Here is a 20811-nt window from a genome sequence, read left to right as displayed (position 1 = left end):
ATTGATCTCTTGTGTCCATTTGTTGGCGCGTTTATGTTAAACTCATCAGCTACAACTTTCTAGTAATATTCTGATTTCCTGTCGATGCCCTTTATAGGATCAGTTGAGTGATGTAACCAACAGCTAAGAAGGTGTAGGTTCTCTTCTTCAGTCCAATTTATGCGAGTACACCTCTTTGGCTCTTCTTCACTACTACACTACTATTGCTTGACTCATCAATGGTGACATGATGATTCTCTTTTTGTCTTGTAGGGGAAGAAGTGTTGGCTACAGCACCAACCGAAGAGCTAAATTGCAGCACAGATAGTGGCCTATTGGCTGCAGCTCCAAACTGCATAGTTGGTGAACCAAAAATCTCTTGTAAATGAAAACCTTGATAGCTTGATGGAGTATGTTGTTGCCATCTCCCTTGGTGTTGAACGCCTTGAAATCTTGGAGAAGATTGACTGAAGGGTGGCTGATTTATTGGACCAAAAGGGTTGAAGTTTTGTATATAATTTGGTGATGCAAAAATAAACTGGGATTAGGGTGTGTGAGGTGAGATATGGTCACTACTCTTAGGGTATTGGTTTGGGGAGTCTTGATTCATGAACTTGAGATGTTTCTAGGGGAGGGATCCATTGCAACTAGTTGTGTTCTAGCAAATTGAGAGCTGGTGTATGTTGCTGGTGTATGTTGTTTTAGTTTTGAGACTATCCCTTCAGTGTGTTTTTATAGGCACAATATTCAGAAAGCCAACGGCTACTTGTGTAACGGTTACAAGTTCTTTTGTTTAATATTTGTGGATAGTGCTACTACACACCTATATACTTTTATTGTCTTTTTGCCTACCCAGTGTTATGGATAGCTTTTACTATTTGCTTGCTATAGACTAGTTGCATAATGTGTAAAGGTAGCTGAATGAAATTTTTTTATTCTCTGTGGACTGCTTTTCAAGCACGTTGTGGATGCCCTTTATATCACTGTACTTCTCAAGCTGGCAGGATTTTTGCCAGCTGATTGGTCCACATGGACCTATAGATTGCTAACACGTGTAGCAAATAAAGGATGCTCAGGTCAATTTTGCCTGCTCACTATTTCTGCTTAGAGTTCCAAACTCATCGTGAATAAAATTAAACTGAGAACATTTGGATCCTTCCCGTGATTTCAACAATACTGGAACAAACATTACACAGTCATCAAAATTGGAAAAAGGGAAAAGAGAAACAACTAGGGAGAATATAATAAAATAGAAAATATATAGTGACTAGCTAGTTAGAATATATATATATATATATATATATATGATATATATATATATATCATAATAAAAAATGGACCGTGACTTCCTTAAAAATTTCAACAGTTCAATTCTCAACCTTTGATAAACACAAAATTAAAGAGCTTATTAAAAGTTTGTTTTGAAATAATTTAATACATATATTGATTTTAATTAAATTAATTACATAAAATACTTGCAATTTTTTCTACTCTACAAATGATTTTAACAGGATACATGGAATATAAAAATTATGAAGCGTGACAACTGGCGTGCTGATTTTCTAGTATTCTCTATTGTTGATTGCATGCCTTGTCTCATGTGTTACTTTATTAGAATTCTGGTCAAATTAGGTACTTTGGCATCATACTAAATATAAACACTTGATATGCAAAAATGCAATATAAAAATATTCTATGTAGAAACTGTTGGTACATTAAATTTATGCATATGAATTTTAAGCAAATTGAACAGGCCTTTAAAATAAAAAAGTTTATACCCCATTTGGGCCACAAGGACCACGTTGACAGGCTTGCTACCCCGTTGCCCAAGCTGGGACAAAAATGGAAAAGGCCAAAACCGAAAGCAAAACGGCCCAAGGCCGAAAATGCTAAGTTGGCGGGTTCGTGTGTGGCGCTCACCTATTGAATTATATTATATATATTTACAAAAGTATATTTTTGTCTTCAAATTTTATGAAACTATACTCTCAACGCCCTCGGGGAGAGCGATTTTAAAAGACGCTCTCCTAGAGGCCATTGGGAGTATCGTTTTGTGATTTTTGGAAAAAAAATAGTTTTATAAATATTTTTAATAAAAAAGTAAAAAAAAGTCAAACCGAGAATTTAAAATCGCAATTCCTCATAACCCAAGAAGTTTGATAGGATGTTCATATGAATTATCGCAAATATCATCAGAAATTCCTACATTGGTAAGACTTGAACTTACACGATATATCGGCCAAAAGTCAAGTAATCAGTATTATCAATTAAGATGCATGAAGTACCAATAATAAATACCCCTGTATGAACCTACCAAGTATATGGAACACGCGTATATATCTGGAAATAATGTCTCATCATTTGGTGAGAATTTGTTTCCATTTGCATTTATGCATGCCTTGCAAACATCAAGTCATTTCAGTATACAAAGAAACTGTGAATCAAGCACAAGTAGATATAATGGAAATGATGAAATGGATATGGAAACACCACAGCGGATGTTAATAAATATTGTGAGAATTATTATAAACAGGAAATAAATTTGCATGGCAAGATTTCAATGATAATACTAGAGATTACATAATCACCTATGATTTTACCTTTTACTAATATAATCATGCCAAGTTATATATATCACCATAATTACACAATACTAATACACTCATGCCAAGTTAATCACCATAATTTACTGAAAAGGTATTAAGCAAGAGATTTGCTCCGGTTTAATAAAAAGTACCTCGAGATACTTTTTATTGGACCGTAAAATTGCTCGTTAAGCAACAAGCCAGCCACCAGCATTACCAATTAAACATCATCACAATGCCAGAGGAGAAAAGGCAAGGCAAGGGGAAAAAAAGGGCAAGTATGTCTGTCCATATATGCGCGCGTCAGATCCAACGGCCAGGATTTGCCCCTGAGCGAGCTCCACCAAGCCCAAGGCAACCGGTGCAGTCAAAACCTCAGGAGGTGTTCTTAGGCTAGAAACACCAACGGGAGAAAGATATACATTTAGACAGCTTTCTCGCCTCCTTTTTTTGGTCTTTTTTGTGTTGTTGATATGTAAAAGAAGATGGCTATATATCTTGCTTCGTTGTGAAGGGGAGAAGAAGGAGAGGAGGACGACGAGCTCCCTGTCAAACCAATTCAGGAGAGGAAGCGGTAGGGGATGCAGCTGCCGGTTCATGGATACCTCTGGAGCGCATTGCATGGTGATCGATATTGTAGGCCTGCACTTGCAAGGGTTTGCATGATCCGGGAGATGAACCTGCCATTATTGTCTTTCTCTATTGATTGGTTTGAAGGGAGCTCCACACCTCTCTCTCTCTCTCCCTCTCTCCCTCCCTCTCTGGTTAATAATTATCATCTTGGTATGTGTATTACGTGCAGCTTAATTTTGGGTTTTCTCACTGCAGGAGTACTATACGATGAGGGGAAGGCAGAAGATATAGAGCAATGAGCAGCTTAATCACATTCAGTAGATTCTGTTATCAATGACCAGCAAACTAGTAGCGTGTACACCGTTTTGTTTCCTTTTCTTTTGCACATCATCCTTGTCGAGGAACCACCCATGCATAAGAAGCACATGCATGTTTCGTCTGGTTTTCCACACGAACGAACGGCCATGTATTTTTCATGAGTAATTTTATAATCCAACAAAAAATATCTTGAGTTACCGGTACCTCGCGGTACCAAATCGTTTCTGATCGTTGAACCTAATAGCGTACATCCTACTCAGCTAGATCCAATGGTGAAAAATGATTTGGTATCTCGAGGTACCGGTACCTCAAGATATTTTTTGTTGGACCGAAGCAAATCTCATTTTTCATTTCTAGTGCATGTGAATATATATCTTGGAAAAAAATTCCTAAGTTGGTGCCTACCCGTGTTTTAATTGGCTCCACTCCTGGTGTATGATGCTACCATAGCAAGGACAGAATACTAAGAGCAATGTGCTATACCCTATCGTTGTGAATGTAGTACCATATGACAATTTTAAGAGCTTTTTTTCAATACTTGAGAAGGTACCACTGTTTTAAATGTAAAATTTGGTACTAAATTACTGTAGACAAATGCTAGCAATAAATTACTAATTTGTACGGTAGTGGATTGCTGTAGCAGATGAATCCATAGTCATCCATCTTGAAACAGACATATGAGATTCTTCCAGTGTCACCACACTGTCCATTCCCTGTCATTAGCATGCAATGGCACTGGATCCAATTCCGACGTAAGTCTTTATTTGATCAATTCATCTCTGCTTTCATGCAGGAATTGCTCAAATCATCCCTCACAGCCACCTCTCATAGTAATTGCTGAACTTTGTTACTTCTTGATTCCTGATTAAGTATAAAGAATGTACGAAACAAAAATAAGACCGGTTCTTGTTTCACCTTTATGCAAAATTGCAATGTACCGGAGTTGGACCAAGCGGAGAGGTGAATATGGATCAAATGGGAGAGGGTGAGAAGGAGAGGGGAAAAGTCTATTGTCTGAGTCTATTTTTGATCCCTTAAGTTTAAAACCAGGCTCACAAAGGCTGCCTCAACTATTAAAATTGGTTCGTCTTTTCTCCAAAATTCATCAGGAGGACGACTATTTTGTGATGAACAGTAATGCAGTGCAGTTGAAGTGCGGTCAACTTACATTATGTGTGGGTTAGGCTCTTCTTTGTGGCTTGGTCTGGTCAACTCCAGTTGAAAGTACATAAAACTGACATGCATGTTGGAGCTTGGAACACCATGCAGGACTGTAGGAGATGAAAACAATCGTTAGGTGAAACACTTTTAATTATATACTCCCACATTCCTCTTGGACTGTCAAAGCTGAGAAGACAAGTCATATTCGAATTTCATGAAACCTTGTAGAAGAAACAAAACTGATGATGCTATATAGTCAAAGTTGGTTTGTTTTCAACCTCCTCTTCATTGCATCACTCGTTGGTTAAATGAATGCTGAGCTGTTCCTTTTTCTTAATAAATCTCCAAAACCTTTAATACATGGACTTTCGAAAGTGTACATATTTTAACATATACATTACAGTTACTGATATGTTGGTCACATTATTTTATGGGCCCATATGTCAGTAACGATAATGATAATGATATAATGGTAGAGAATCTCAGTTCGTCAATAATGTACTATTATTAGATGTTTAATTTCTATTAAAATTTTAATATTTTTTAAATATATTTTTCTCCTTAAATTTTGAAACCTATCATATTCTTTTTTGGTATATAATTGGGCAAATCTCCTACTAACACAGTTGTGTTACTAGCTGTTCCTTATATGGTTGTCAATATCTGCTTAGAGTTAACCTCCTCGTTTTTCAAATATTTACTCGTTTTATTTGAAAATGTATTTAATGTATGTATAATACTTATAAACCTTTAAGTACATCAGATTAAAATATGTTTTATCATTTAAATTTGAACTCTAATTATTGAGAGTAACCGAGTATTTTTAAAATCCATTGATATGTGCGGTTTGGTGAGAGCATGTTCCTGGCTACGTGCATGTGATGAATCTAAGGCATTATTTATTTTAGCTTAAGATTATTATAATCTAGCTTATTACTAGTAAGACGACCCTATTTGTTTTGACTTAGAATTATTATAACCTGAATTATAAGAATAATTTTAAATAAACGATTAGATTGTTGTGACTAATGTAGAGCTTATATTACTATAATATGATAAGTTCCTCTAAAGAAGATTATTGGATGGTTAAAGACCTATTATTGTCGAGTACTTTAAAGTAATCACCTTGGCATACATATATACTCCGATACTCCGCCTTGTAATAATCTAGATGATAGTAATCTATCTTAATAATTTAGATTACAGTAATCCCAACTGACAAAACAAAAAGAGCATAAATCTTCAATAAAGCATCCTCGTCCTCTCAAAAGAAACAATTGATACTCAAAAATTCAAAATTTTGACCAAATTTCTCCCAACCTTATATACTTGTAACTGGAGTAGTAGATATACATATAGATGGAGATAGACAAGAGGAGATATATTCATGAGATGAGATCACCCTCATTATTTTCTCTTTAAACTCGTGATATCACTCTCATTATGTTTCTTGCCGTTTCTCTCCTCCCTCTAAATGTAAATACAGCTCATAGCCTTTCACTCCGTGCTGGACACACATTGCAGCATTCACTTCAGCCATGGCCAGGGGAAGAGCAGCTTCTGCTTGCGCGTCGTCGTCGTCGTCGTCCATGGCTAATCTCCTCAGGCTCGCCGTGGTGCTTGCCATTGCCGCTACGGTGCGGGTGGCGCGTGGCGGCGGCGGCGGCGGCCATGACTACCGCAAGGCGCTGAGCAAGAGCATCCTCTACTTCGAGGCGCAGCGCTCCGGCGTGCTCCCCCGTAACCAGAGGATCGCCTGGAGGGCCAACTCCGGCCTCGCCGACGGCAAGGCCAACGGGGTACGTGTGCGCCATGCGGCCATTGCAGAGGACACGCAAACCTTGATTTCTCTCTTCTTCGCTACGATTTGCAAGAACGTGTTCTACATCTCGATGCATCGGTTGCCCCCTTTTTCAGGTGGATCTTGTCGGCGGCTACTACGACGCCGGCGACAACGTCAAGTTCGGGTTCCCCATGGCGTTCACGGTGACCATGATGGCGTGGAGCGTCCTCGAGTACGGCAGGCAGATGGCGGCGGCCGGCGAGCTAGGCCACGCCATGGAGGCCGTCAGGTGGGGCGCCGACTACTTCGTCAAGGCGCACCCGGAGCCCGACGTGCTCTACGCAGAGGTCGGCGACCATCCATCCATCTATGGATTCATTCGTTTTTGTCTGTAGCAGCTGCACACATTTTTGGAGTGTTGTACATCACTGGCTGGGTTGCGTTGCAGGTCGGAGATGGTGACTCGGACCACAGCTGCTGGCAGCGGCCGGAGGACATGACGACGAGCCGCCAGGCGTATCGCCTGGACCATCAGCATCCGGGCTCTGACCTCGCCGGAGAAACCGCGGCGGCGCTGGCGGCGGCGTCGCTCGTGTTCCGTAGGTCCAGCCCGAGCTACGCCGACAACCTCCTGCAGCACTCGAAGCAGGTGCGTCCAATCGAACCAGTGATATAGCTAAAAATTTTGAATTTATGAACGAATTGTTCCGTGATTACTTCATGTGCATGCCCAGCTGTTTGATTTCGCCGACAAGTATAGGGGGAAGTACGACGACAGCATTCCGGTCGCGAAGAGCTTTTACGGGTCAGTCAATGGATACGGGGTATGTTCTGACAAAATGAATACACACTTGCTTGACAATTAATTGGCAAAAAATGTTTTAATTCCTCGATGACATATCATCTAAATAGTTCAAATTTGACTTTTTCTATATATATTAATTGAGCTTTGCTCCAATCTTTTTTTTTATACCGCGAGGTACTGTAACCATGAAGTACTAAAATCCTCGCTCGTACTATCCACATCACGATCAAAATGGTACTAAAAAACATGACTGTTGATGATGATTGAATGGTCACGCTTGCATGGTACCTCGAGATACCAGCTTGGTAGTGGGATGGATAGTACGAGTAGAAATATTAGTACCTCACAATACTAGTACCTCGCGGTACAGAAGAGTTGGAGCAAAGCTCATATTAATTATATATGCGGGATGAGAATCCATCCCCGACAATTGGTCATATTTTCAACTAATCACGATATCCGATGTATCTACCTCAGGATGAGCTATTATGGGCATCGGCGTGGCTATATCAGGCAACCGACGACCGTCACTACCTCGATTACTTGGCGAACAATGGTGACGCACTAGGCGGGACCGGCTGGGGTACCAACGAATTCGGCTGGGACGTCAAGTACCCAGGAGTGCAAGTCCTAGCTGCCAAGGTATGAAATGCTACGGTGATTACCACATTTTGTCGGAAACAGGAATACCAGCTACAGTGCTACGCACCTGGATGGATGCAGTTTCTGCTGCAAGGGAAAGCCGGCCAGCACGCCGCCGTGCTGGCGCGGTACCAGCAGAAGGCGGACGTCTTCGCCTGCTCGTGCCTCGGCAAGGTCGGTGGCGGCGGCGACGTCGCCAGGACGCCCGGCGGCCTGCTGTACAAGCGGAGCTGGAACAACCTCCAGTTCGTCACCGGCGCGTCGTTCCTGCTGGCGGTCTACTCCGACCACCTCAGACGGGGGCGGCAAGCCACCGTGCGGTGCTCGGCCGAGCCGGCGCGGCCGTCGGAGCTGCTGGCGCTGGCCAGGTCACAGGTGGACTACATCCTCGGCAGCAACCCGCGGGGGATGAGCTACATGGTCGGGTACGGCGAGAGGTACCCGCAGCACGCGCACCACCGCGGCGCGTCCATCGTCTCCGTCAAGGCCAACCCGGCGTTCGTGAGCTGCAAGGACGGCTACGTGAGCTGGTTCGGCCGGCCGGGGGGCAACCCGAACCTGCTCGACGGCGCCGTGGTCGGCGGCCCGCACGAGCGCGACGACTTCGCCGACGAGAGGAACAACTACCAGCAGACGGAGGTGGCCACCTACAACAACGCGCCGCTGATGGGCGTCCTCGCCCGCCTCGCCGGCGGCTGCGGCGGCGGCCGCGGCAGCCGTCTTGGTGGTCATCAGTCACCTCAAGAGTACAACGCCGGCGTGCGTCTTGCAGCTGCCGATGACGACGCGTCGTCGCCGGTGGTGGTGATCGAGCAGAACGCGACGAGGTCGTGGACGCGGGACGGCAGGATGTACCACCGGTACTCGGTGACGGTGACGAACAGGTCCCCGGCCAAGACGGCGGAGGAGGTCCACATCGGCGTCGGCAAGCTGCACGGCCCGGTGTGGGGGCTCGAGAGGTCGCGCTACGGCTACGTGCTCCCGTCGACGCTGCCCGCCGGCAAGACCGCCGCCTTCGCCTACACCCACGCCGCGCCGCCGGCCGACGTCTGGGTCATCGGCTACAAGCTCGTCTGAATCGACAGTGACGTGGCCAGTTGCAATCTCAGCCCTCTTGTCAACTTAAGCTGTAGCGGATCCACTAGCTCGTAGCTATTGTTTCTGTGCGTCGTGTTTGGAATAATATATATGTAGTTCTTCTTTTGGATTGATCATTTGATAGTTGAAAGCAAACCTCGAATTAAACTTTAAATCAGCATTCAGAAAAACCAAATGCTGGTTATTTAAGATCTTGCAGCTTAAAACTGGACAGAATTAACACACGACAGTGCGAAATCAAACTAAAAAAAAACTGTAATACACGAATGCATGATCCAAGATTCTAAAGGTCGCCCGTGGTCTCAAAGCTTGCTCATTTTATTGATCTAGACGATGATAAAACGCAAACTGAAGTGGATTTGCTCACGCTCTCAGCTCCTCCGTAACCCTGCGATAATGCAAGCGTGCGAAGAACACGAGTTAATTGAATCGAGTTAGGTGTAGGGATGAGTTGGTCGGGAGGAAGAGGAACGTACTGGTCGCAGTCCATGTTGGGGGCGATGGTGAAGCTGATGGAGAGGCCGCAGGCGGCGGGGAGGGCGGAGGCGCGGCCGAAGTCGACGGAGGGGAAGCCGCCGCCGGCGGCCGCCTTGACGCAGTTGCAGATGGCGACGCGGTCGGCGGGGGCCGGGGCCATCTGGTTGAGCACCCCGATGCTGTTGCAGCAGAGGCCGTAGGGCGTCATCCCGGGGGCGCCGGCGAGGTACGGCATGCAGGGCGCCATCAGCTGGGTCACCTGGCCGCACTGCACCACCGCCGAGGCGCCCCGCGCCGCCGCCGCGAGGATGGGGAGGAGCAGCAGCGCGGTGAACGCCGGTCTCCCTCCCCGAAAGGCCATCGACGACCTGACGTGCTGCTGATGATCGCGACTAGCTAGGTGTAGATTGAGCGGAGTTGCCTGGTGGTGGTTGATGCAAGAATCAAGAATGCCATGGCGGCGATGGCGAGCGAGGGTTTATGTAGGGATCGATGCGCGCGGTGGGTGAGAGGGCCGGGCGAGCTGGTCGACCGCGCCGGCGGCGTGACGGCGACGGGGAGGGAGGGAGGGAGCGCATGGTGGGTTTCATGAGCTTTGCGTTTTGCGTGGTGGTTGGGCAGGTGAGAGCGCGTGATGGTCCGGCCGGCAACCGGAGCGGCGGCGGCGGACGAGCACACGCGAGCGGGGTAAAAGCCCAAAACACAGCGCCGCCTGCCTTGATACAGCGTGATGGGCCAGAGGCCCAGAGAAAAAACGAGGGCCGGAGAGGAAGGCCCATCAGCGCGCGGCTACTGGGCCACTGCATTTTCGACTTCACCCTTGCCGGAGAGGAAGGCCCATCAGCCCAAACTGGGCCTTACGGTCCACCCTTGTCGGCCTTTTCGACTTCACCGCATTGGCATCATAACCGGAAGTTTTTTGTTTCTATGTATTTTATATTAAAAGATTTTAAATACATACATATGTTTAGTTCACAAGTTTGGAAACTAAACCGCAGCAGCCTCTAGAGGGCGTTTAGGGAGCGTGTGTGACCTACAAAATGTATATTGTCTGTAGGCAGTGGAAGGCTAGATGCGCTTTTTACCGGCGGACTCCTAAACGCTCTCTAGAAGAGTGATAAGAGCATTTCCAACAGCTTACATATCACATTCCATCGTAAAAATAGAGGATAAAAACCTACAAATTGAGCTTGAACAGAACGGCTATCCTATTATCTATTTTTGGATGTCATCTATATTATGAGGAGAAACTTTATATTTGGATGATCTCTCTCCATTCTCTAAAGAGATATGGATGATCTGGTGGAGTACAAAGAGATATGAACGATGAAACTATTTTAGATGATCATCCAAATGAAGATATGGATGACCAAATTTAGATGAGCCGTTGGAGATGCTCTAAGATGTCATCTGTAAAAGAAAATCAGCTAATGTCGCCATCCTCTCCATCCGTTACATACGATTTCACGCTCTGACAGCGTTAGGAGTATGGATTAATATTTTAAACTAATATATATTTTTATAAATCTTTCGATAACATAATCTATAAATAAAACTATAACATAACCGATGACTTTGAGCGTTTGGAGCTCCAACACCAACAAAACAGAGTGACCATAGTCCATAGGTGGTGTTTGCTTGATTGGTTTAGCCTCGCAGGTCTACGAGCAACCTGCTTGGGTTTTACCAAGAGCACTTTACTTCAGCGGTTTTTTCTTCCTCTCGAGGTTTATCTTCTCCCACATTTTCTACAAGAAATGACACATCGTCTTTTCGCTTTCACTTATACCTATAAACCAAAACTTAAATTTTTAACCTTAAATTTAAAGTTGATTCTAACACTTTTTAATCATAATTTGTTTTCAGCCTTGGCTTTTAAATCACAAAGAGCGTGTATATAAAAATTTTATTTATAAATTATTTTTAATTTATAAATATGACATATATGTCGTTTATCTTTTTTCTCCTAAAAAGCAAACAATGAACCAAAAATGTGTCTTAAAGTGCATGTGGTTTTTCCTCCCACCCATACTCCTAGTGTTTAAAAAAAGGATAATTTTGTTCATGCCCTAATTTTCAAGTCTAATATTGATTTTATCCCTCTTTTTTAGGTTTTCGTTTTTGCCCCTCTTTTTTAACCGAATGAACCGTTTTCCTCTATTTTGGATGGAAGTTACGTTGACTGTTAGTTGACCAATATATTTAGTTTAAAAAATAAAAGATTTAATTCCTGAAATAATTAATGACGAAATTACCCCTATTTAAAAAATTATAAGTTTTTAAACATGTCATTTGAATTAATGATATATTGCTTTGTATGTTTCTATGAAACTTATAATTTTTTTAAAAAAATTGACATAGTTTTGAAACTCTGTCAAATATTTTAAAAAAATTATAAGTTTTCAAACATGTCATTTAAATTAATAATATATTGCTTTTGTATATTTCTATTATTTAGAATGAAGGGTAACGACACAAATGACTAAAAAAAGATCAAAGTCATATTCTCATGAAGGGGTAAAATAGTCTTTTAACATGTCATTTAACACAGTTAGTCCCTTCATCCAAAGGAGGGACAACCGGTTCGTTCATTTCAAAAAAGTAAGGGCAAAAACGCCTTAAAAAGAAGGAGCAAAATCAGTATTAGAACCTGAAACAGGGGTAGAAACGAAATTGTCCCGTTCACGAGTACGCATGAGTTCCTCCGTCTCACCAATAATCCAAAAGAATCTTACATGGTGATTCTTTTACAGGAAATATTTCCAATCTCATTCTTTTACTGAGAACATTTCTAATTTCAACATAGTTAAGATGTATCCTCTGTTTCATTTGTAAGATATTTTAGTTATGCATAGAATAATTTATTATTTAATATTATATAGGTGTGTGTCTAGGATCATTAGTATCGATAGTTAGTACTATAAACTCTTATATTATGAAATAGATATAGTATAGAGCTAAAATACATCACACTGTGTGGCGATTCCGATCTGATTCTTTAAACTGGTAGCTATTTTGTAAAATTTTTATCATAAATAGACCCTTAGAAAAAAAAAACTTCAATCAATTTATTTTTTTGCTTGGCGCCAAGGTCCAATGTCTTGGCACCAAACACAATGACACCGACAACCTCGATCCTCGGGATTACTAAGGCCGCGTTTGGCATGGGGGAGCGAGGGGTTAGCTATCCAGCGCGGAAAATATATTAATAGATTAGTATATGATTAATTAATTATCAACTATTAAAAATATAAAATAGATTAAAATGATTTTTAAATCAACTTTCCTATAGAAAACTTTCGTAAAAAATACATTGTTTAGTAGTTTGGAAAGCGTGCGCACGAAAAACGAGTAAAGCTAGGATAAGTTAGCATATAGCCAAACGTGGCTTAAGTTATTGCTATGAAGAAGATCGGCACCAAAGACACTTGCACTGATGACTTATTTATAGAAAAAATTCAAAAAAATGATCTATACATAAGAAAAAATATTTACAAATAGGTCCTCGGCGCCAACGCGGCTAGCTTCAAGTACCTATTTGTACATATTTTTCCTTTACTCATATGTATTTTTTTATTTTTTATTTTTGCAAATAGATCTTTGGTGAAAAAATGTCTTTAGCGTCGACCTTCTCTGTGGCTTGGTTACTACAGCGAGGGTCTCAGTGCCAACTATGGTGGCATCAAAATAATAAACCTCGGCGTCAAGGTCATTGGCGCTGAGAAAAATGTTTATTCTTAATTGAAGTTCTTTTAAGAATCCACTTATAAATAAGTTTTGTTAAAGGGCTAAAATATAAAAATGTTGGATTTCGATTATGACGATGAACAACAAATCAACAAAAGGAAACTAACCAGATCTGGGAAGCAATTTTATGATCCGAGGTGCAGGCTTGGATCATCATAACGGGAATCACCGTGCATATATGCCTCTTAATCATTCGATCACCTTCCGTATCTCGTCTTCTGTCAGTCGTCACACTGCGAGAGGCAAACAGGACAGAATACAGAATGATTGAGGAGGCGATTGTTTGGCTTCAACCAATGTTATCTACGAACAAACATAATTTATGGTAAAATTTTTATATATGTATTTGTAGTAATCCGAAAGCTAAAGTGGTAAAACAAACTTTAAAAAAAATCCTCTAAAATCAACTTTAAATTTAATATTGAGAATTAAATTTTGGCTAGATGCGAAACTGCGCAAACAAGACACTTTGGTGGGCCCCACCCTCTCCAAGAAATAAACGGGGCCATGGCCATGTGCATGTGCACTCAGGTAGGCAGTATCGGAGGATCCTTATCCCAACGATGAGGATTCGGGTTAGCACCTCACCATCAGACCAAACAAATCGACGCCGATCTCGCAAATCAGTTCAGTACATACACACCACCTCTGCTTGCCACGAAGCAACAAATAACTACTGAATCCACACATGCTGACCGGCCGGGATCCGAATATACGAAACACGGTACCAAACTCGATGATCAATTTGGCCAGGAATACTGCATATACGAACACGTTAAAAGTATAGCACCTTCCGTTACTTTTTTTTTTAAGGACAATAAAATTGCTTCTTAATTTTATAATGGGATGGATGAGCAAATGGTAAAAAGGAGAGAATTTATTTGTTAAGCTGTACAATTGTTGAATTTGCTCTAGTTTTGCTTCAGCTATGGGTAACAAACTAAAAATATTGGAATGAAAACAAAAATACGAACAAAAATAAGAACTACTGAATCCACACATGCTGACCGGCCGGGATCCGAATACTGCATATACGAACACGGTACCAAACTCGATGATCAATTTGGCCAGGAATATCGCATATATATCGACCATAATTGTACGTGCTCCTTTGAAACAAAAGATTACGAAAACACGGGAATAAAAGAATATTGGAATGAAAAGCCACGTCCACTAGATTTATATAGGAAGTGAAAACAAAAATAATAATAATTCAAAAACATCGTAAGGAGAACACACAGGAATTTAGAGACATGGGAATAAAAAAAACATGAGATAGGGTCTCTTATTTATTTTTCTCTAAAATCTCTATAGAATTGTTCGATCCATAGGAATTTTAAAAGAAAGGCTAAGAGTACACTCCTTTGTTTCAAAGGATCTCATAGTAAATTGTTCCATATGATTGAAATCCTGCAAACTTAGTATATTTCTACAATTCAAAGGGCATGAGTCTACATCAGTAGTTTACGCAAAAAAAGGCTATGTTTTATGGATAATTTTATCATTACTAAAAAAAGGTAACATAAGTGTTATATTTTTCTGCGTAAAATTTGGTACTTTGAGTACCGTCTATCGTAAAGTAACAACATTTTAAATGTAAAATTTGATCCCTAGAGATATTTTCTTAAAAATGTTAAAATTAAGTTTTTCTTACCATCCTGTAGAAAGTATTTGGGTACCATATTTTTTAGGTAAAAATTTGATACCCAATTTTCCACTTAAAAGGTACCTCTAGATACATTCTCAAGTACCATAAAATTTCTTGATAAAATTATCTTAAATTAGAAATATGATACCTCCTTGTACTTTTTTAAAGATGATAAAATTATTCCTTAAATTTATAAAGAGAGGGGTGAGCGAATGGTAAAAAGAGAAAAGCTATTTGTTAGTGGTACAATTATTCAACCTTATATTCTCACTTCTGTTTATACTTATAAACTAAAATTTAATTTTTTAAGCTGATATTTGTTTTTTTACTGAAATTTATCTTCCAACCCTACTTTTAGATCGCAAGAAATATATATATATATATATATATATATATATATATAAGTTTTTATTTATAAATATGTTGTTCGGTTTTTTTTATTGAATTTGGTCTAGTTTTGGCTCCAGCTATGGATAACAATGCAAGAAACCACGATGCGATTTTGGTAGGGAAGGTCCGGAGGGGAGTCGAAGTGTCGTCTCCGGGCGGAGGAACACGAGTCCCCGAGATCACGCATTGAAGCGACATCAGAGGACAAAATTACGTGTGGATGCATAGGCAGGATAAGGCCCAGAGAAAGGGACGCTGGAGCCACGAACAGGGCACATGGTCATGACGAATCGCTTCGGCTTAATCTAACCAGCATAGCGATACTAGCCTGACGCTGATTGCTGCCTCCATATTTTCATAGACGATAATATTAACATTTTAGCACATACTACGTAGTTAATTATTTATCGTAATAAAAATAAAAATACTTATATAATTATTATTTATTTTTTTATTAAGTGTATTTCAATTGTAACTTATTTTTTTACATATTCATACAAATTTATTAAATAAGACAGACGATTAAATTGTATGACAAACCATTTTATTTATTAGAAGGGGGTAATTAGTAGCCACATATCATGTGCGGCCGCGCATGCGTTGCATATTCGCATTTGCATACATCGCACTCAACGACGGACGGACGACCCGTCGGCTTTTCCGGCAGGATGTCCTCTGCCTTCTTTAAAGTCTTCTCTCTGAAGTTCAGTGTGCATGTATGTTCATGAACCAGCATCCCGGTGTGGTTATTAATTGGTTCGCAACTTAATTACTCGGTAGGTGAAAGTCAACTTGTTCATGAGAATGTAGGCCTATATAAAAGAAATAGGACAATGACACTTGGCGATTAGTGACAAGCTTTCTCGTGAGAGCAATGCTAATCAAGTTTTTTTGGGGTGTGTGGAGGATAGGCATGTTATTTCGAGGGCATAGAAAACTCTAGGCAATTGAGCCTTTAGAAGGGTGCCATGTGCCTGCCCCCTCTTAACAAACCTGTATGACCGAAGAAAAGGTTTTCTTTTAGTTCATTTTGTCGTTGTTTGCCTTATGTACATCTCAATTTAACCTAAGTGAACAGTTTCCCCCATACAGGAGGTCGGTGCAAAAAAATACGTAGGCGCGTCATTTCTATTGCACTCAAAATTTTGTTGACGTTCGAGCGAATATTACATGATTCTAACGTTTTTTGCTTTCAGTGGTAAGCGACGTATCCATCGACAGCGAAGCGCCCGTGGTGACTTTGTCAATCTCAGGATGTGCCAACCAGGCTTCGAAGGTGTCCATAGGGATACGGTTTACGTGCGTGCGTTCTTAGGGAAGACGGTGCGTACGTTGTGAGCATGTGCTGTGTTCTCAAAAAAAATTCTTGACTTGAAACAAGTACATTTCAGAATTTTGTGGGCTCATCGATCAAGGCTAAATAGAAGAACCTGGCAAGTTTTGAACAATAGAGTTTGTGTCGAATATATATATGTACAGTCAATTAGACAGTTACAGTGTAGAATTTAAAGTTACAATAGTAGATACAGGATACAGTTAGAGTCAAACTTTAGTTTAGTTCTATCTTAAAAAGAGAAGCGCTTATGACCATACGACGACTATAATGAGTATAGGTGTGGGTATGAGTGGCCAGCATAGTGGATTGAGGTCCGGATACCAGATACACTTTAATTTGTTGTATTAGAAAGAAAACTTCTATAATCCATGTCCCAGATATTAGACCTGGATTAAACCTCGTTAACAAATATCATGTCTCAATGTCGTCATAAAGTTTTATATCTTCTTCTATTGTATATTTCTGATGTTCCGCATTCGCTTTTGATAATTTCGGGATCGGTTTTCATATCGCAATTATTCGTGAAAGAGGGCTCAGTCGGCAATAAGAACCACGAACAGTAACACTGAAAATATCCTTCAATAAACAACGCTTTCCCGTGGAGACCACCGTCCACCCCAACTCAACCGCAACACTACCTCAATCTCCCTTGTTTATCGCAATTTGCACTGGTTTTATTATGTTCAGATCATCCCAGCTAACCCACCATTTTTTTTTTGTCTGTCCACCCTCCATTTCTGGCTGTATCCTTGCGAAGCTAGCAAGCGAACAACTGCACATGGGGGCTCCCGGCTATCAAGCTCCAGTCCGTTGGACGTGCGAGCTATTTCTGTAGACAAGCATGCTGAATTATTGATCACGTCTCGCAACTGATGAGGTCTGATCATTAAATAATCAATTATTGATCACGTCTCGCAACTGATGAGGTCTGATCATTAAATAATCTTAACTTCGTTTTATATTATAAAATATTCTGATCATCTCAGATTTATATGAATACTGATAAAGTTGAACAGTTATATTAGTCTATGATTAAATTTACGTAGGATTAAAACACAGAGAGCTTCATCTTAACTCGTGTCTGAAAACTGTGCGAATTGCGGCCAGAGAGACTCGTACGTCTCAAGTAGAACATAGTTCAAATGTACATGTGCCGTCTATCTAGGCTTGAAATTAAAGGAATGTAGACATTTTCAAATTCATGTATTGCATTAATTAACAGAGACAGACCAGTTGCATTGAAACGTCGAACATGCATCCAGGCGAAACACCCTTTTTTGTTTTTCTTTTGCCTGGTCATTTTACTCATCTAGCCGATCGATCGAAAGATTGACGATCAAGGATAAGACGATAAGTTTTGCATTCCATTTCCCTTTCATTCTGCGACTAATTTTACACGTGAGATGGCCAGAGAGGGCGGTCGAGGTAAGCTTCAAAAAAGGGGAAGCTGTATGGCATGCACGGCGGCGGCGCCGCCGGCCGGAGCTCGTTCATGGGAGGGGGAGCATACATGGCCGCCGTTGTCGCCAGCTTTAGCTCGCCTCTCAACCCAAATTAACCCTCGCTCGCTCGCTCTCTGGCTGTCCATCTCTACCACGATCCATCCATCCATCCATCCTAGGTACGTGCCTACGCCGCCGCCGCCTGCACGTCGAGGCCACGGCGCGGCGGCGAGTGGTGGTGCTCCTCGGGGATGCTCTCGAGCGCCGGGCGCCACGCCGCGGCCGTCGACGCGAAGGCACGGCGCGCCTCCATCCTCTTGATCTCCGCCACGATCTGCGCGGCGGTCTTCCGGCCGGCTCCGGCTCCGGCGCCGACGGTCAGCGACAGCAGCCGCGCCGCTTCCTCCTTGGTCAGGACCACCTTCACCCGCACCACGCCCTTCCTGTGCCCACCTTGTGCCGCCCTTCTCGGGCTCACCCTGGGTGGCTTGCTCCCCATCCCCGCCGCCGCCGCACCTCCTCCTGCAGCCGCCGTGGCTGAAGCTGCTCCCGACGTCGTCGTCGGCGCCGGCGACGACGATTTGCTACCGCCGATCTTGTCGCCCTTGCTGCTGCTGCTGCTGCAGGGCTTCATCATCTTCTTCTTCATCTTGTGGAGGGCCTTGACAAGAAGCTTGAGGGAGTAGAACCTCTGCTTGGGGTTCATGGCGGCCGGGAGGGTCGTCCTGCCTTGGACCAAGCATGGCAGCATGTTGCCCATTTGGTTCTTGCTTCTCCTGCACTGTCCTGTGCTTGGCTGGCTTTGCTCTAGCTAGCTATTCTAGCTAAGTTTGTGATCTGAGGTTTGGGTACAGGTGAGCTAGGAGAACAAAGAGAGGTGGGAGAGCCAAGGGAGCTGAATGCTGGGTGATGCCACTGATGATACCGAACTGCTGAAAACCATGGTGCTTATATAGCGCCACAGGGAACGGAGTTATTAATTTAACTGATCAAGGCTTAGAAACTATAATGATGTTGAGACATATTATGTGAGGAGTAGGTTGCACTGCCCAATGGGGTGTTACATTATTATTATTGCTGGAGATTAAGGTCAATATGGGTTTTGACAGTTAGCACTTGTCCACAGCAAACAACCAAACAGAAGTTAGTAACACTCCCTACTTACTACCCAGTGAAAATAAATTATCACATGGTAACAAAGTCGGCAAGATATGTTTTGCAAATCAAACTTTTATAGTTAACATCTTTGGGATTCCATCAGAAGTGGTTCAAGATTGCACAGAATTTTCTGTGCACTAGCACACGTACGCATGTACGTACCATGGATGACTACAAATTCCTACGGGAAAGAGGGAAAGAAAGGTTGCAATTTGCATCACGAGCTGCAAAAGGCAGCGGACGCATTTGTTTAGGCGTGGCTGAATATAGTTTTTGCAGTACTTGGAGTAGGCCATCCATTGCACGGTTCGATTAGGATTAGGACTCGCTAATCGCAAACAAGTTGATCACAACTGCTTTGCGGAGGCCGCTAGTATCCATGTGTGTGCATACAACGGTAGGTTGGCTAGTTGCAATTGCTAATCTGCCAAACTCGGTGTCTCACTCCTACTGTGTTTTGCATGCATCATTAGTGCGGTAAATCACTGGCCATTTAAATTTACCGAACTCGATGTGATACTTTGGCCTTCAGGCTCCGGATGTAACATCACGGCCGGAAATATATCAATTTATTGCGAGAAATCTATGCACCGTCAGAAATCAGAGAACAAGGACACGGAGCTAGACTATCAGTCTATTCCGGTCCAACAGGAGATATCAGTAACTCGAGATACCAAATTATTTTCTATCACCGGACCTAATTGAGTAGGATATGCACCGTTACATCCAACGATCAGAAACGATTTGGTACCGCGAGACACTTTTTATTATTTTTTGTTGGACTAGAGTAAATCTCAGAGAAAGGTTAAATTGTTCTACAGCGCTTTACCGAGATGACATCTTGTAATTTTGTCAGATTTATGCATGTTAAGGCAGAGGGTTCCTAGCAGAAGTAGATGATTAAACGCTTTATGAAAACTGCAATGACCAACAACGACCAGGTCTAGATAAAGAGCACAAAAGGACTCCCGAACAATTGGAAGATTGTTTAAGCTTCATGCCATTAACCCACCCAGATGTCAGAATTCAGAACTGAATTTAAATGCACACATGACAACAAAAGGCTCCTTTGTGTGGGCTATCAAATTAGTTGTCCCCGCCTATATCATGCAAGCTTATGCTAAACTTCTAATCAATCCAATCAATAATATCAATTTGTGCATCCGTTTCAGACAATTAAACTTATAGAGTTGATATCCCGTATGCAAAAATGACATCGTGAGACTTAACGCCGTTGAACAAGAAAATACAATAACTTAAATCAGCAGAATGCATAAGCAGAGGAGAAGTTCAGTTACTGTTCAATTGATATATTGATCTTGGGAAACTATTTTTATTACTCGGTTACATATCTACTACTTTCTTACATGTCATCTAAATAATTATAATAAAATTTGAAAATGTTTGAAAAGATAGATCAATATGAGATATATTACTCCACAAACATGCAAGTATAAATTCTACTTCTATAAGTTATAACAAAAATTACAAATTTAATTTTGAATATGTGCATACTAGTTTCAGTTTAATTTATTTTTTATAACTAGTAGAAGTCAAATTTGAATTTATATATTTATGGAGTGATATATCTCGTATTAATCAATCCTTTAAAAAACGATTATTAAGGTAACATGCAAGAAATGAGCGGATGCCTAATCAAGGAACAAAA

The 20811-nt window shown here is 41.7% G+C and overlaps 3 protein-coding genes across 3 annotated transcripts; 1 reads left to right on the top strand and 2 right to left on the bottom strand.

Moving 5' to 3' along the window:
* Positions 1-6154: 6154 nt before the first annotated feature.
* Positions 6155-9331, top strand: LOC102717288 (endoglucanase 1-like). The gene is made up of 6 exons (XM_006643852.3): positions 6155-6415; positions 6534-6746; positions 6848-7048; positions 7134-7223; positions 7682-7846; positions 7928-9331. Exons 1-6 carry the CDS (start codon positions 6155-6157, stop codon positions 8921-8923), a joined length of 1926 nt encoding a protein of 641 aa, XP_006643915.2. The 3' UTR covers positions 8924-9331.
* On the bottom strand, positions 9061-9883 carry LOC121054461 (non-specific lipid-transfer protein 1-like). The gene is made up of 2 exons (XM_040524271.1): positions 9421-9883; positions 9061-9332 (listed from the first exon to the last, which is right to left on the bottom strand). The coding sequence occupies exons 1-2, from the start codon at positions 9780-9782 to the stop codon at positions 9308-9310; spliced, it is 387 nt and encodes a 128-aa protein (XP_040380205.1). The 5' UTR covers positions 9783-9883; the 3' UTR covers positions 9061-9307.
* A 7849-nt stretch (positions 9884-17732) lies between these two features.
* On the bottom strand, positions 17733-18890 carry LOC102714248. Its single transcript, XM_006645580.3, has one exon. It carries the CDS (start codon positions 18742-18744, stop codon positions 18172-18174), a length of 573 nt encoding a protein of 190 aa, XP_006645643.2. The 5' UTR covers positions 18745-18890; the 3' UTR covers positions 17733-18171.
* Positions 18891-20811: the final 1921 nt, after the last annotated feature.

The sequence above is a fragment of the Oryza brachyantha genome, chromosome 1, assembly GCF_000231095.2.
Source record: "Oryza brachyantha chromosome 1, ObraRS2, whole genome shotgun sequence".
Lineage (NCBI taxonomy): Eukaryota > Viridiplantae > Streptophyta > Magnoliopsida > Poales > Poaceae > Oryza > Oryza brachyantha.
Note: the sequence above shows the minus strand (reverse complement) of the source record. Positions and strands in the feature narration are given on the sequence as shown.